Source organism: Pagrus pagrus (genome assembly GCF_965226575.1).
Source record: "Pagrus pagrus genome assembly, chromosome: 15".
NCBI lineage: Eukaryota > Metazoa > Chordata > Actinopteri > Spariformes > Sparidae > Pagrus > Pagrus pagrus.
Window position 1 is genome coordinate 18,369,187 of NC_140199.1, and position 17,774 is coordinate 18,386,960.

The window sequence follows — 17,774 nt, forward strand, 5'->3', positions numbered from 1 at the left end:
CTAACAGGTCAAAGGCCAGAGGAGAACCTGCATTCAGCAGGTGCTAAGGACAACAAAAAGTCTTTGACTGTCAACAGCAGGCGTGAGACAAGTGTGTGAGCAATGAGTTCATAGCCGTCCAGATGCACCTTTACACATTTCTACATTGCTAACGTGAGCGCAAAGCAGAGTGACAAACACTACACACTGTACAATACTCAGGTGTTAACACGTTACAGGAAGACATCAAGATTAGCTCAACTCTCGCCCGTATGCTTTGGCACGTGTGTGTGAAGCTTGGCGATCACAGCGCAGCCACAGTAGGCCACTGTATCATTAGGGCTTATGATGATTACTCTCCCTCTCTCTGTGTAGAGCGAAGCCTGGGATGTGAGGTTAAAAGCTCACAATTTTCCAAATGGAAAATCACAGACACAGATACTATTATGAAGGTGTGTGTTAAAGGCTACGAGCTGTCTGAGGGCAACAAAGCCTCTCTTCACAGAGGACATACACCAGGTCAAGAGACCAATACAGGATCTGCTCAAAAAGGCCTACACACTTTCTCTCTCCCTGTCACTAGACGAGAGACACAGGGACTGCTTGTATGAAGGCTCCACACAGTACGGAGGTAAATGGCTTGCCTGTCATTTTTTGGGTCAATCTGTGCATGATATTGGGAGAGTATGTCCCTCACAGCAGTAAATTTTATAAATAAACTTCCTTTTAGTTCACAGCTATTTAAGGAAACAAGATTCTGGCTTGCAGTTGTCAAAAGGGAATCTGTGACAAAGTTTGCTCCAAGAGGTTCATCAAAATCTGGCCTTTTTTTATCTGTTGCCTCTATGATGGCTGGTGGACTTATATGGGTTAATAGATCAGATGACTTGATGTAGACATTGTTTTTTAAACAAATAAAAAATAAGATCTTTTTGCTTCTTTTTAGAAAACATTGTTTTTAAACTGCTGATGGTTGCAACCACAAAGCATGCGCTGTAACTCAGCTACCGAGGCACGCAAGACGACTGATTTAAAGCAACATCCAGCTGGCTTACAGGTGAGGATGGCACAGGTCCAGTAACAAAACCCTATAAACCACGTCTGCCTGCCCACAGCATGTTCACACCTCCTTCTCAAAGGGATTGAATCTCTAAGGAGTAATATTAGTCCATAGAAGCGGGCCCATTTGTCAATATTTCACCAAAAGGACAACTTTTCATGATACATCAATACCACACATGAAGATGCTCATAAAAGTCTACAGGGAGGTTTATATCCCTTTGAGTTACTGGGTCCACTCATATAATTTGGATGAGTTATCAATATTAGACTTTATATGTGAGGTAAGACCCGGAGAGTGTGATCCAGAGATTCATGGTATATCTCTGAGATTTGTGAAATGCTCCTCGTAAGTCAAAGGTTTCGTAAATTCCTCAGTGAAGCTCACAGCTAATGCAGTGATTTTACCACAGGTACAAAGCCCGGACTGTTTTTCCTCTTCCTTCTGCACCAAAACAGTTTTCTGCACTGACAAGGCAAGCCTGCAGCAGCAGTAGAGGTTACTACTTAAAATCTAATGACTTAAAAACTTTAAAAAGTGCATGGTGGTACAGAGCTTTGCTTTAACTGTCCTGTTAAACTTCAGCACAGGAAATAAATACTTTGTATTACGGGTCTTATCTGCAACTATTAAACTATATATGCTATATCCAGGAGAAAGGGGCTGCACTTTTCTGAAATGCTTTTTGCATAATACCCCATAATAAACCCCATAGGAAAAGAATAGATGAATGGTTCAGTATGCATTTTTGAAGCAAGTGAACAAAGGTTCTGTGTTGAGCCTAACGAGCGATGTGGATTGGTTTTGTGGCTCAAGATCTTTGGCCCTGAACCACATGCAAACATTTATTTGGGCACTGGGTCCAGTTTGCAATTTCTCCTCCAGAGTCTGTTTGTTCAAGCAGGTAACTTATGTAAGTAGGTCTCATTGAGGGTTGAATACGCGCCATTCCCGAAGGGGTCTGCACATCAGTTTTCGACATGAGGGCATATTTTGCCAAAGCGTGGATGAGGAAATGTAAAGCCGCAAAAAAACCCCACTGCATCCTGTTTAGGAATGGAGACAATCAGATGCAGAAAACATTAATCCTTTCCAAGCGAGAACTAAAGAGTTCAGACACAATACTAGCCTAAGGCATTTGGGACAGTAACAGGCATTGGCCAGGTGATCGCTTTAAGCCGTATAGTGTACAATAGTGGACGACAACCAACGCAATATTTAAGACACTTAATAAGTGAAACCATGTCATTGAATTTGTTGGAGTCATAGCTGAGGTAAACCTGGGTATTATCTGCATAAAAATGTGAACTGAGATGCCAAGTGGAAGGTGAACACAATCGGACTAAGCTTACCTGAAGCAGCTGGCAGCCATATAGCCCTGCTTGGCACAGTGGGGAATAGAGTACGGTTAGCTCTTTGCATCAGCCTCCTCGGTCTGGATGAAAGGTTTGTGCTCTGACCCTAGACCCTGGATACTCTCCTCTGGCCTTCTGGGGATTTAGGAGATTAGTGACCTAGCTCGTCTGCGGAACTACAGCTGCAGGAGCCTGACAAACTGACAACGCATCACGCTACAGATCTCTAAGGACATCTCGAGGGAAGCCCACCTGTCCCCCAGCCCGCTGTGTTGTAACAATTTGGCGCCTCTGTCGATGGTGGAAAGACACAAACAAGCTTGAAGCTGTCAGTCAGGATCAAAGTCACATCAATCAAGTGTTTCAAATCTCCCTAAAAATGTGTGACCCCGTTAAAAACATAGATTTTCTCAGTTGTCCTGAAGCCCCTTCAGGGCCTGTGAACTGACCCGTGTGTGACAGGAGGTTAAAGGGCCGCACCATTATCCTCTCCCTCTGCAAAAACTTGTCATTTTTAAGGATGACACTATAACTGAACTTTCTACAACTGATGACCCATACCACATGCCTGTTTGAGACTAATTAAGAAGAAACAAAATTACTTTTAAACTGACCTGTTGACCGCTGGGTGTATGTGGCCCCTTCAAGGCCTCTTTAAAGCCTCTGGTTATCAATTACTGAACTTCATGGAACATGAATCACCCTACTCGTGCTATCATAAAGTCTACAGTTCGATGAGAGGTTAAGCTTCAGCCCGTTGCCACCAGCTTAACATGTCAAAAAGACTGGAACCAGGGAAACACCAAGCCTGGCTACGTCCAAAGACAAGCAGGCAACCGACGGAGATGCCAGGAACTGACTGCCCGGGCCGAGAACCTCCATGTTGAACTAGAACATGTCGTTTTCAAACTGTAAACTATGTGTGAAGCAGTGAACTTCTGTTTTCTCAGCTTCCAGTCTCAGGCTATTGTGTTGCATCATGGAATAAACAATACATTTTCATTTCTGTTTACTGATCACACACAGATCCACTGATCCCTGCAGAGAAAACAGGTTATTGCAGTGACAGAGACACTACATACAAATACAAAGCAGTGACGACAATGCATAAATAATCACAACCAGAAGACACATTGAGTCTAATCAAAATTCAAAGTGATCTATAATTCACATCATGTGCATCGGATGTGAAAACATTTTTTAGATGTGAGGAATGGATGAAACTATGTACTGTGAGGTATAATCACAGAAGTTTATACAGAATGTACAAAAAAAATGTGTTCAAACATGCACATGTATTTTGTGAGCTGCTATGCAAACTACATATTAAATGAACTTGAGAAGGTTTAACCTTCCAGAGCCTGGTCCCACTTAAAAGGAAGCGCTCTCCTGACCACCTGGACAACATAGCAGACAGTTTGTGTAGTGACTCACTTTAGCGTTCAACGCCCAGCTGAGGAACACCTGGCACGGTCTGGGCTTCTACTTAAAATACCAGCCACATGGTATTGTATGTTAACAGCGTCTGTCTCCGATAGAACAGACGAGCCAACAGATTGTATAGATGCCGCTCGCATCTCCACAGTCTCAATTAAAATCTGTCAGACTATTTTTCATTGCAGTCTGTTTTCCAAACCCAGTTAAAATTCACTTGCCTCGTTAATCAGTAAACCAACACCACATAAAAATGCGGACAGTGAGGAAGGATACAGTAAAGTCACTCTTCCATTGAGTGGCATATGTCCCATAAATGATTACACCATCAGCCCAGTTGTTAATCAGGTGACGGTTAATCTCTTCCTCACACCCAGCATGACACAGTTAAAGAAGCACGCTAATAGCTAGAGCCTGGGTGCAAATAAAGCCAAGAGGCTGAAGCGTTTATTGCCTAATTCAGGCGGCATTCCCTTCTTCCTTCCTCTATCTGCGTGTCTCTGTTTTTAAAATTGCCATCGCTACATGAAAAAATAATCTCATTATCTCATTATCTCAGAAAACAGCCACAATGTGACACAAGTTCACTCTCCTTCAGGCTTATTAACGCTTTTACAGAATGTTTAAATAAACCTCTTAACAAGCTCTGTGGCTGCCAGGCTTGAATGGCTCTGCAGTGTGATGCCAGCGATCAGAAGTACCACGACTGGGCACATTGCAGAGGTTGATTCACACTTTAATTACACAGTGATTTACACAGGATGCTGCGATGGTGCCCATTAAACTTTATAAGCCTTGATGCTGTGCTACTCTATGATATATCAAAATCACCATCTAAACATTTAATAATTACTGCAGTCATTTACAAGCTCGGGTTTTCTTCCTGTTCCATGAGGAAGTCAAAATCAGATTAAAAGTAGCATCCAGAGGCAGCTTTTCCTGTGACTCAGCCCCTCATACATTTATCCTCATTGATGTATGATGTACGGGTAAAGTCGAGTTTGCAGTCCGTTCTGTTTTATGTGCCTTAAAGTTTTGTTTTTTTTTGTTTTTCAGGGAAACATTGAGAAAGATGATGTGATTTGCAAAACAACATCTCAGAGTGACCCCGTTCACCGCCCCCTTCCCCCAGCAGACACCTCATGGTCTGATGCTGCGGATAAGGAGACCTCTGTTGTACAGGTCATGTGACAGAGGTCAAGCTCTGCTCCTTGACCAAGTGCTTCTAGACAACAAGTTCAGTTTAAAGGCCAAGCATTGAGCACATGGCAGCCATTCCTGGTCACACAAACCACAGGATTCTTCATTTCACAAACCAATGTTGCCAAAAATATAGATGTTTGCATGAAAAAGTCAAGGATTTTGAGCCTCAGGGAATATTTATAATCAGTCAAAGTTACCTCACAGTACCACAAAGTAAAGATGTACCAAATACCACAAAATGTGTGATGTGTGTGTGGTGCTGTGAGACCCTGTGAGATGCTGTAGGACACAGAGAGATGAAAGAGCTCCAGGCCTGTTCCTGGGCTTCTGGCCAAGACAGTCGGCTTTGAAACATCCTTATGAAACTAAACCTCTCTGTAGGCTTATTTCAACAGGATATCTTTGATAGATTCTGATGTCCTGCACAAACCGACACTAATGTGTTATCAAATGCTTAAGAACACAGTACACGATAGATAGGTATGACATCCGGTGATCAAATTGAAAGTGACTTCAATCACGATATAAAAAAGTTTTGAGCTTCTATGGAGACTTTTTTTACTCTCTTGTTTGGTTCACATTTGTTTTATTGGACTGAGGTTACATTACAAGTAGTATTTCACACCCATAAATACCCTTTATTTTTATCTTTTATTCTAATTGCTGAAGGAGGCTCACAGTGTGCATGCCAACATGTTCAGATCTGCAATGTGACTCTAAACTGCTTCAGTCCTTTCCGTTCTATAGTTAATGCCAACACAGGAATTTGTGTTTCTCAATACCTGCCAAAGCAAATCATATCCAAAAGCCCTACATTTAATTGCTTTAATCTCTGCACACACCTATTCCACTACTTACAAAAGAGTGTTGCAGCTGTGTATGCTTTTTGATCCTGATTTTAAAAGGCTTATAAAACCATTAGCAAGATCATCATCAACATCAACATCTCTTGACTGGATAGACTAGCATGTAATTTTGTCATTACTAATTTTGGTAATCCACTTGCTTTTTGTGCATGAGGTTGACCTTCTTGGTACATAGTAAAGGCTCAATATTCATGCAATTGTCATTTTACAACACATGGTTATACAACAAAATGTAAGTTGAAGTCCCTTTATGCTACACAATAGTGTTGAGGATGAGTTCACGAGTCTCACAGCCTGAGGAAAGAAGCTGCCCTGTAGTCTGGTGGTATGGCAGTGGATACTTCTGTACCTTTATCCAAACACCAGCAGGGTTAACAGACGTAGTGGGTTTGGGTGGGTGTTGTCTTTTAGTATCCTTTGGGCGCTGCACGGAAGTTCCCTATAGGATAAAATTGAATGAATTAATGAATTTGTTTAGCGTCATCATCGGGTCAAAATTTTACCTTTTCAAATACTTCGATTTACGAGCAATAACTGCAAAAATAACAACATTCCCATCAGCCTCAGCTGTACTTTGTGTTAAGTGCTGACTAGCAAATGCTAGCATATTAACAAATCTGCTAAAGATGTTTGTATTATCACCATAAGATCTTACATTAGCATGCTTCTTTTGACATGTAGCTTAAGGCACAACTGTACCAACACAGCCTCACAGAGCTTCTATGGCATTTCTGTAAACTCTTGTTTAAAGTGTAGTTTATCGTTGTGTCCAAAATCACCCCGTGTTCACTCATTCACTACTCCCTGTACAGTGGGCACTCAGTAGTTTTCTCAAGAGTGAGTATTAGAACACAGCCTGTAACTGACCATTGCCGCAATATCAGTTCAGATAGTATTAGTCACCCAATCTTGCCTTGCAGTCTTTTAAGTGGACGTAATTAGATGAAGATGAAAACCAGAGACCATTTGTGATGATCACACCAGCCACGACACCTGTCAACATGTTGACCTTCCAACGCATGAGTACTCATTAGTCCTTACAACATTATTACAGACAGTTCGTACTCAGCGCTGATGTGTCGGATCACATTCATCTTTAAACTTGGCCTTCATTTTTAGCTCAACTACACACGTGTAAAGCTTTGTGACTTCATCAAATGAATATGGGCCAGGGGCGTAAAGTGTGGGGGCCAACCCCCTACTTCTGGCCCCCTTTGCTCGGATAACGCCCATCTTCAAACTTGGCCTTCATTTTGATCTCAACAACATACCCGTAAAGTTTCATGACTGTATCTTGTACGGTTGTAATAGACAGACATATAAACACCTGGCAAAATACTCAAAACTGCTTCTTTAGTAGTTCCCGCTGTAAAAGGCGTCTCCAAGACCATATTTTACCATGATTGCACACACAGAGACAAACTCACAGGGTGAAAACATTACCAGCAGACAATGTCACAACTGGTAATTAAGCAGTCTTTGCACTCTCCTGTGGGGGTTCATGAAAAGTGCAGCTGAAGTTCACTGTCACTGCCTTTGCCAAGTGACTGAACATATTACTACCCCACTCATAACATGATATATGATCATCATCAAATCACCTGTTTAAATATGATATATTTTTCATCTTGGACTCTGATGGCAGGTTTATACTAACCAAGTAAAGAGAGATGGGAATGGATTGGTTGTCTAATTGCTGCATACTGAACCTGACCGGGGTCAGAGGTGGAGCTAAACGCTCCTGTCCTCACATGAATGACCCGAGGGGAGGGCAACAAAGAGATAAAAAGGGGCGGACAAGGGGAGTGGGAAAAGCAGAATGACAGACAGACAAAGCATTACCGATGTGAAAATGCTCAGTCCTCACTGCACTTTCACTTTTCATCAAGTGTTTTGGCTGCACACGAGCTGAAGGAATGCACCGCGGGGCAGCCTCAGCTCACCTTGACAGTGCACCGTTCCCCTCAGCATCGTCTGCCCGCCCCTCCCTGCGTCAAACCCACGTCTCAACATGTCCACCTCAGTCCAATGCCAACATGTATCCTGAGCATCATCTGGGGAGAATATTTGTCCGCACTATTCTCCTCCATTGAATATGGAGTCTTATTCAGCTTAACTGTGATGTTTTGTCAGAGGGCCATCTGGATGTGAGAGAGAAACAGTCCTTTTAAGGGATGTGTTGAGAAGCTGCACTGACTGATATCTAGTCCAATACATCTGCACAGTTTCTATGAGGGTTTTTTTTCTCCTGATCACCTCACAGAGGTTACTGAGATTAATGGCTTTGCAGGTCATGTGCGGACATGACAGAGAGTTCGCTCGACTCCGTCCACCCTGGTCTTTTACAGCTTTGTGGCTGCAGGCTTCAGTGAAAGAGAAAATACATTAACACAGTTAAGTTGGTTTACTTCAAGGCATGTAGACATGGATAAATTCACAAAACCACTTGTCCAAATACCCTGTGGCTTATCCCCTCACAGTTGAATCGGGTGGCTAGTCAATCATATACATAAAAATGCTGAAACATTTTTTTAAATGTTGCTTTTCCACCAGTCGTTTTCCTTCGACACCCTCTAAAAAGGTGCTGGCTTCCCAAATTAGATAGTGAGGTTGTCAGACTAGCTATTACTGACCTTACCACAGACCTATCACTCGGCCCAGAGTGAAAACTTAACAGTCATACAGGTGGTTGCTGTAAACTCTTTCCACGAAAACAAATCAGGCAGCAAAACAAACATCTCCTCTGGGTTCCTGAGGAGTCAAAAGTCAAAAGTCTGTCTTGAACTGAGAGTAGAAGGCAATTAACAATCATTACTTAGCAAGTTACTTAATTGTCATATGCCTTAAAGAGACAGGAGCTAAACCAGAGCATTTCAGACAGAGGGGGAATACAGTGCTGCAGAGGAAACTGATGTTTTTCTGAGCATTAAAGCATGTAAACCTATTCTAGTAACCCAAAATAAAATGATGAACCTGAACCTGAGCATAATATGTCTCCTTTAACTCAGCACAAAGGCCCGGAAAACCAAAGCCTAAGTCTAAAAACAACCTGTTGTGGTTTTAAAGGGGGTTAAGTCTCTGCTGGTTGGTAACTTGTAGGCTAAATTGTCCTAGACCAAAACATGTTTTCACACCTCGGTTTTTACGGATTAAACAAATGCGATTTAACGTGTTTATTCGTAAGCATGAGAGGTGGTGGTAAGCCGATTTTGTCACCTTTGGACAGAGCCAGGACAGCAGTTTTTCCCCATTTTTTTCACCTCTATAAGTAAAGCCAAGCTAAACTGGCGGTACAGTAGCATCGATGTTCTCCTCTAAATTTCCCAAAATGTTGAAAAATTCCTTTAAACAGCTTTAAAGTATAAACTCCACATAACCTAGATAGATCAGTTTTCTAATGCTATAGCTCCGACCTAAGGCAGACCTGACATAAATAAGCTTATGTTCACATGAATATATGTACATGTCTATATACCAACACCCCATTTATTCCCCCCTCACACACCCACTGATTCACACACCATAAATAAACAGCAAGTAAAAAATATAAATAAATTTGCTAATAAAAGACAGACGTTGCCATTGGATACAAGATTAGGCTTGGCCCGTGGCCTCCCCTGGGAGACAAAGATAACACTCCCAGGCTACATGAAGTTATGAATTGGGTGTGCAGGCCAGAGGAACAGTAGCAGCCAGTGCTGGAAGAGTAGACAGACTCAGCCCTGAAGGCTTTCCACTGTGTAAGCCTCAACACATCTTTAAACCAAGGGTGTTAAAAAGGTCCAAATCCCAAATATTGAAGGAAATCCCTCTCCACCAGCTCAACAATTTACAATCCGGCTTTTCTTAAAAATATCCGAGGTCACAGCCACTCTCCAACAGCACACAGTCAGTGCACTGTCTTTCAGCTTGTAACAAACTACTGTATGGCAGAACAAATGATGCCAGTTTTATAATGAATACCTCCACAAGCTCAAAGAATGATCCCAGCACTTGCACTCAATATAACAAAACCCTCCCATCCACATACTGTTTTCATAATGGGCCACTTGAAGAAACACTCACAGACTGTTTGCTCAGTCAGTCTGAGGTCCTCGCTGTGTTGACTATTATTCTACTCTCTACAGGGTGGGCTATTTCAGTGGAGGTATCAAATGATCACCTATTCTGTTTTCCCTTGAGTGGATGTCGTGGTCGAAGCATCAATGAGCCACTGTGGAGGTGCGGGCCTCTGACACGCAACCAAAAAGGGAAGCTGTCAATCATCTACGAGGTTTAAACCGCCTCAATAATGCTCTGTCTTCTGACAGCTTGAAAATTTAAAGCACATTGTGTATGCATGATAACTGCTCGCAACTGTAATTACAGGTTATTTTAAAAGTAATTACTTGTAAGAACGTTGATGTGAGGTGATAATCCTTCCACCTGAAGGCATTTATTTTATATTCAGACAGTCGAAAAGTGCAAAGATAACTTGGCTAAATGGTCCGTCATACAGGCCATTTGTGTACTGTGCAGGATGCTCTCAGTGAAGGGTAAACAGAGAAAAAAGGTGATGACTAAACCCTCACCCCTAACACGCTCCATTCCTGTCCTGGCATCATGAAAGAAGCTCTTCAGTCATGACAAGTTTGAAAACACACTCCACCATCCAACATCTCTCCCCTGAGGAAAAGAGAGCAGTCATAGGTGTGGCTGCAGCTCTGGGAGTGTTTTGCTCACTCTTTGCTCTTTTTTTAAAAAAAAACCTTCTGCTCATGATAACTCCAAGCAGAGTGGAAATAAAACTCAGGGGACCAACTTAATTAATTGCAGAAAATGTTTGCATTTGCAGTCTGTAAACATCTGCAGGAGCAGATGATGCAGCTGCCGGGGCCACACAAACCACAGGCAACACCACCAGCTGACCATAGGAAGGGCCGTAGGGACAGAGGTGGGATTTAAGTCAGATTTTTCAGTGGAAGGGTTTGGAGTGCACTGAAATAAAGGCTGACCACAAGCATTTACTGAGCTGGAATCAGCCATGCCAGACTGCTGGTGACTTATGTCCGAGCTGAGTCTCCAGCCTTATGATTAGACAGTAACTGGATATGAAGTCGTGGCCACAGAGCTGCATAATCTAAACTCCACTTATCAACACCGTGACAGTTTCTCTGAAGCGCTGACATGTATGTGCACGAACAAATAAAGGCTCTGAAAAGTGTAACTATTAGACAAACCCCAAACTGCAACCTTAATCCATCCATCTATCACTCAAACTGAGTGTCAACACAGCAGGACATGAACTTTATTTTTCATTAATAGCAATTAACTGCATTCCACACATCTGTGGCTGCAGGCTAAATATCAGCTCAGATGCACTTGGATTCACAGAAGAGGATTGTGCAAAAGGTAAAAACAGAACAGCAGCACCATCTACCTACATATGTGAAGCATACAGAGAAGCTTCGCCTACTGAAACCTCAGTGTCTGTCCCAGATGTAAGTTAGGAGTTAGTTATAAAGGTGCAATATGTAAGAATCAGCCATCCATCAAACGCATACTCCAATCAAATAGTGGCCAGCATATCACCAGAGTAACTGCAACAGTATCCTGTTGATCATTTTAGTTCATATTTGCATGTTTTCAGCTAAAATTCTTACATATTGCTCCTTTAAAAAGGTCCACTTTGTAAGAAAGATGATTTTCGAGTCTCATTCCCAACAAATACTGATGCTTTGGGATGGCAGGTTGTGACGGCCATCCCAAAGCGTCAGTATCCAACCAGTTTGGAATGAGACACAAAAATCAACTTTCTTACAAATTGGAACTGTAATGCATGTGTTGTACTCCTACTTATAAAACCTTTCTTTTTCTTTTTGGGGTTACCTCAAATCTTACAACCCTAACAATAACAATAAAGTGTATCGCACTTTGAAGATGATTTAATGAATTGGCATCATGTGTGCATTATTACACCCCCCAGATGTATAAAATTTGGCTTTATTAGATTTTATAGAAAAAGCCAATATGTTTGCTGAGAGGATGTGTTTAAAGCACAGTGTGCACTAATTTTGTTCTTTTATTTACTCTTTTCTCGTTTTGTGAGTCTTTATCATTGCTAATATATGAATCTTTGTGTATTTTGTCTTATTATAACTCAGACACCATGTGAAACTTCAAAAAAGGGGCTGGGCATTTATCTTGTAGGGATGCTGCAGTTGGTACTCAATGTGAAAGAAAAGGAAGAAATCAAAGCTGGATTGACTTTAATGGATGTATTTCTTGGTGCATGAGGAGAATGGGAAGCTGTTACAGTTCTGCTCACTGAAGTACTTCTCAACTAAATGTCAACAAATGTGTGAACAAAAAAGAAAAAGAGCTGTGCGACATAACAGTTCATTAGGTCTCCAACTTTCAAAAGCAATACAAGTATCTGTATCTACAAACTATAAGAACAAATGGAAAAACGTCATCATACAAAAGCACCCAATTTGGCAAATCTTCTCCCAATTAGTATCACTCTTGCATCTGTACAAGTACAGAACTTGGTGATGAATACCATCAACACTGTCAACTAATGCATGTGCAAAACAATCAAAATCAGTGATGTTGTCAGGATTTAAGGAAACATGCTGCCCCCTTGAGGCAGGTCACTTGTAAGAAAGATCACTTGTAATTTTGTAGGACATTTTTAAGAATAAATAATCAAGTTTCAAGTAGAAGACAGTGTTATAGTAAAGTAATAATACAGTAAATTATACAAATCTTGCTGGCAAAGCCTTCCCATAAAACAGGAAATGTAGCAATAATAACTCCAAATGTTATAATGCTTGTACATTATTGCTTCCAGGTTTTTAAGTGTATTTGTGCTGATGACATCGTGTACCCGTAGTTTAAAACATTGTAATCAACTGTAGCTTAACTTTCACCCCATTCTTTTTTTCCTTTTACAAGTGAAAATGAACTACTGAGTTCAAAAAGCTGTTGTGTCACCATAATCTTTGTTCCATTTGGTATACATATTAAGAGTCGCTGGGTTAACGCTGGGCTTAATGCGCTTCAGGGATTCCTCAAAGTCTTTCATCTTGATGTTACGCATCTGTGAATACAGACAGAAGATCATAACTATACAGGTAAATACCGTTACATAATGGTAGGTAAGGAGGGTGCCAACAGGTATCAGACACTAAAAACATATCATCATCATTTTAATCAAAATTTAACCAAATTCAAGGCTGATTTCTGGACAAATCATCTTTAATTTACTTTATCATCGTAGGTAAGTCTAAAAGTATGTAGTATACACCGATCAGCCGCAAGATTAAAACCCCCTGCTTTATATAATGCAAGTTAATCTTGTGCCACCAGATCAGCTCTGATCCATCATGGAATGGAAATAAGTCTCCTGCCGGTGTCCTGTGGTGTCCGGCATTGGGATGTTGGCAGTGGATCGTTTGGGTTCTGTGGATTGGGGGATGAGGACTCCATGGATCCTGCCATCAGTTGTATACTTGGTCTACAACAGTGTTTGGGTGGGTGGTGCATGTTAAGTGACATCCACATGAATGCCAGGACCCAAGGTTTCCCAGTAGAACATTGCATTGTACTGCATGATCAGTGTTCGTTACTTCATCAGTTAGTGGCTTTAATGGTGTGGCTGACTGGTGTATGTATATGCCGTCCAGTGTAGAGTTGTCTTTTATGTAGATAAAATGTTTGTAGCAATCAAAGATGTCCCAAATCAAACTTTAAGAGTAGTGACTCTTAAGGCCTTATATTAACTGAATTTAATTTAATTTATTTCAACACTTTTTAAGAATAAATGAAACATATTTGGTATCAGCAGTACTTCAACAGCATTACCTCACTAGCAGCCATACTTCGGACTTGGTCTGGTCCCAGCTCTGTGTAAGGGAGAAGTTTCACATGATAAAAGAAGCCAGTTTAGCTCACAGTGGCGGTTAAAAGATACACAAACTGTAGGATAATGTGAGAAAGTCATCTTACCTCTGATCGGCCCGAGTGCTGCATCTTTGGCTAACGACGTGAGATCACTTCCTGAGTATCCTGCAGTCGATCTATCAAGTTGCATTTCCAAGAATTAATGCAAGTACACACAAAAGCTGAAAAATAGTAAGCCGTGGAAATACTTACTTAGCAAGTGAGGACAGCTCATTTTTGCTCAGTGGATTCCCTTGCTTCTCCAAAAGGTTTTTCAGCAGCGTGAATCTTGTCTGGAGGGACGAGAGTTACATCGTGTGACTGAATAACCTTGAAAACGCGAACGGGTTCACTGATCATAGTTATGAACTGTGATAATGATTCCACGATAAATACCTCTGCATCCGGCAACGCCACATACACCCTTTTAGCAAAGCGCCTGTAAGAATAATGCAACAGAAGAGTTTTAGTGAGCTTGTACAAGAAGAGAAAATCACTGTGCAGCATGTGGAGCTGTATCGTGTACCTCAGTACTGCTTCATCGAGCTCCTGAGGCCGGTTGGTTGCGCCCATTACAAGCACCCTGTCATCCCCTCCTGACTGCACCTGAAACAAAGAAGCGCTGCTGTGAAAACAACACCAGGGAGACAACAGTGACTCAAACACTGAAGCTGACTTCACGATCGAATTTCAGAGGCCGCAGAGTGACAGCTGCTGCTGCTGCTCTTACCCCGTCAAACTCGATGAGGAACTCGGTTTTTAATCTTCGTGAGGCATCGTGTTCTCCCTCCCTCCTTTCACACAGCAAGCTGTCAACTTCATCTGAATGTGAAATAAAAACAAAATGAGACATTTTGGAGGTATAAAACTTGGTGTTTGGGGTACATTTGGTCCATAAATAATTGAGTAATACAAACCGATAAAGATGACAGAGGGCTGTAATTCTCTGGCAACTGCAAACAGTGCTCGTACAAGCTTCTCGCCCTCTCCCATCTGTGATGGTGAAGACAAGAAAGGTTACAATAAGTTAAGTGTACTGTTTGGAGCTCCTCCAGAAAACTAATAGCACTAAAGGTTTTTTCTTACATATTTAGAGGTCAAACTCGCAGCGCTGATGTTGAAGAACGTGGCCTTTGACTCTGCTGCGACTGCTTTGGCCTTGTGAGAGGAAGTAAAGGCTGTGATTACACTGATGACACTGAAGACTATCAAGGGCTGTATGCAAATCTGAATGAATCGGGGACAGAACACGTCACTTACCAGCATCGTTTTCCCATTTCCTGGCGGTCCAAATAAAAGCAAGCCACGTGCCGGAGCTCTGAGGCCAGTGAAGAGCTGGACAACAAAATATGAGGGAGTGTTCAATGTACATCCGAAAAAGCAGAAATATAGTGAGCAGAGACAAAATGTTCCTAAGTGATCACCTCTGGTCTTAAGGCAGGGAGGATGACGATCTCTTGGAGTGCTTGCTTGGCCAGTGTCTGTCCCGCAATGTCTTCAAAGGAGACAGACGCTCCACTACAGTGAACACAGACAGCTACTTTAACTGCAGTACAATATGTACAATAAAACCAGTAACGAGCAGCATTAGCAAATACATAAAAACGTCCAGAAGAAACACATACACAACATACAGTATATGTAACCCTACACAGACTGAGTAAAAGTTGGACAGCTGAAGTTTAGTGTTGAGGGCAGACAAGGTGAAGTTGAAGACTGACGCGAAAGGATGTGTTTTAAGTTTACTTTTGAAAGAGTCGACTGAGCTAGCCTCTCAAATTTGGGTTGGAAGATGATTTGAAAGAAGAGGGGCTTGCTAAGAGAAAGCATGTGAGGAGTAACTAGAGGTGATAAGTAGGATGGTGCAAGTCTGTGTAATGTTTTATAAGTAAACAGTAATATCTTGTGGTCAGATACAGCATGTACAGGGAGCCAGTGTAGTGAAATAAGGACGGGGGTATTCTGATCACATTTTCTAGATTCAGTTAGTATTCTAGCAGCAGTGTTTTGTACAGGTTGTAGTTACTTTTAAATACCTTTCAACAATTTCATTCATAATCAAGTTGGCCAGTTTGCTGTCCACATTCTTGAAGTTTTTCATGTCCCTCTTTGGGGGCTGTTTTGCAGCTGCAGGTCTCCCATTTTGAGCTTTCCCCGCCCGTGAGGCCACCTTCACAGGAGAGACAATATCCAGAAGGCATTACACACTTCATCAGGAGTAAAAGATCAACGGGACAACTAAATCTAATCAAGAAATCACCTTTGCATCAGCTGGTCTCGACGGGGGTCTGACAGCAGTGGAGGGCCTGATGTTGGTGGACACCGCTCGCGCTGCAGGCTGACTTTTAGGCACAGGCTTTGGTTGTGGAAGCGCATGATTCGAGCTGCTCTGGGGATCACTGCGCCTCTTAGACGCCAGTGTTGCCTCTGTAAAACAAAAGCAGTATTGATCAGCTTAGGTGACACAATACTGTCTGTTAAAACTAGCAGACTAGATGCCGCTTACCTAAAAGAGAAAGCCTGTCTCTTGCCATGGTGAGATTGCTGATCATTTTGTCCTGAAGTCTCTTGGCTCGGTCATATTGATCTCCTGCACACACAACATGGAGTATATGGCTCAATCATGTGAACAGTGCACACCCTGTAGGCTACATCTGGACGTTTGATTGCATGTTACCTTGTCCCGTGAGCTCTACAGCTATTCCCCTTTCAAGCTCAGCAATCCCTTTCTTGTACCACTGGACAGCCTGCTCCTTGTCTCCTGACATCACACAGAGGACAGCAGAGGGTGTTTGTTGTTAAAGCTGTCAGTCACATGCTACAACACATTAGCTAGCAACTCCTAAACACAACAAACAAACCTGTATCATCTTCATCGATCCTTAATGCCTTCGATATGTACTCAAACGCCTGCTTGTGGTAGTTTTTAATAACTTCACCGCTGTCTCTGCTCCTGCCTGCGTTCATTTTAGCCGACATGACTGTCACGTCTGTCTCCTTGTTGTCAGTTGTAACTCAGTTAGCCACTTCTTGAAGCGCACGCGGTCAAGTGTAGCTTTTAAATCGCATTTGTATCCGGGTCAATCTCAAATATGTGGTTTGTAAAACTAATTTCGGCCACATATGTAATAGTAAAATTTGGGAGTCTCATCACGACACAAACATCTCCACCGCTAGCTTCCGCTTTCCCGTGTGTACGCTGGATAACAATACCCGCCCTCGCGTTCCGCTCCGCTGTCAAAACCAATACGACTTCCAGTTCAACTTTCACAATAAAAGCATATTTTCTACATATCAAAATTACTACCAGGAAGTCCTATTATCATGTTTTAGAGTAGTGGTAACTTAATTGTAGTTTTTTGTAGAAGTTGCACGTCCATTATTGGTAAAGATTCACGTTAACTTCACAATGCAATTACTATATATGATAAAAATATATAAACGTTTTGCTTTGTGCATGAAAAGACAGATTAAAAATGAAAAATACACAGATACAGTGTTTATCTGAAAAACCCAAAGTAATAGGGTATTAGTACAAATATTGTCAACAAAAAAAAATAAGATGACACATAAAAAAAAACTTTATTGATCCCTGTGGGAAACCAGGTAATGTTCTGAGCAGAATTAGTCAGCCTCTATAATGCTTCAGGTTGAGGGTGGCGCAATGATGTGTTGGTCCTGGAGTAGTGGAGTTAAATGAGTGGATAGAAAATTAAATAATGGTTAGTAAGATATATAATCTCTGAATTACACAATAATTAATATTGTATGGCTAAAGATGGACTTGAATGATTGAATTAATGGTAATATATAGCAGGAGTACCATATGTAGAGGATCATTTTATTTAAAGTCAGAAGTCTCTGTCCACAGAGAGCAGCAGCAGCTCAGGTGGTTGAGTAAGAAGAAGAGAAAAATATATAAAGGTTAGTTACATGAACAATCTGTGAGCTGTG

At 41.7% G+C, this 17,774-nt stretch overlaps 1 protein-coding gene across 1 annotated transcript; it reads right to left on the minus strand.

The window, feature by feature from the left end:
- Window positions 1-12,128: 12,128 nt before the first annotated feature.
- On the minus strand, window positions 12,129-17,027 carry LOC311270881 (spastin-like). Its single transcript, XM_084376101.1, has 16 exons — window positions 16,682-17,027; window positions 16,498-16,581; window positions 16,327-16,410; window positions 16,081-16,247; window positions 15,857-15,990; window positions 15,245-15,338; window positions 15,081-15,155; window positions 14,907-14,978; window positions 14,738-14,813; window positions 14,551-14,642; window positions 14,347-14,426; window positions 14,217-14,259; window positions 14,034-14,113; window positions 13,887-13,957; window positions 13,743-13,783; window positions 12,129-12,978 (listed from the first exon to the last, which is right to left on the minus strand). Exons 1-16 carry the CDS (start codon window positions 16,797-16,799, stop codon window positions 12,853-12,855), a joined length of 1,437 nt encoding a protein of 478 aa, XP_084232227.1. The 5' UTR covers window positions 16,800-17,027; the 3' UTR covers window positions 12,129-12,852.
- Window positions 17,028-17,774: the final 747 nt, after the last annotated feature.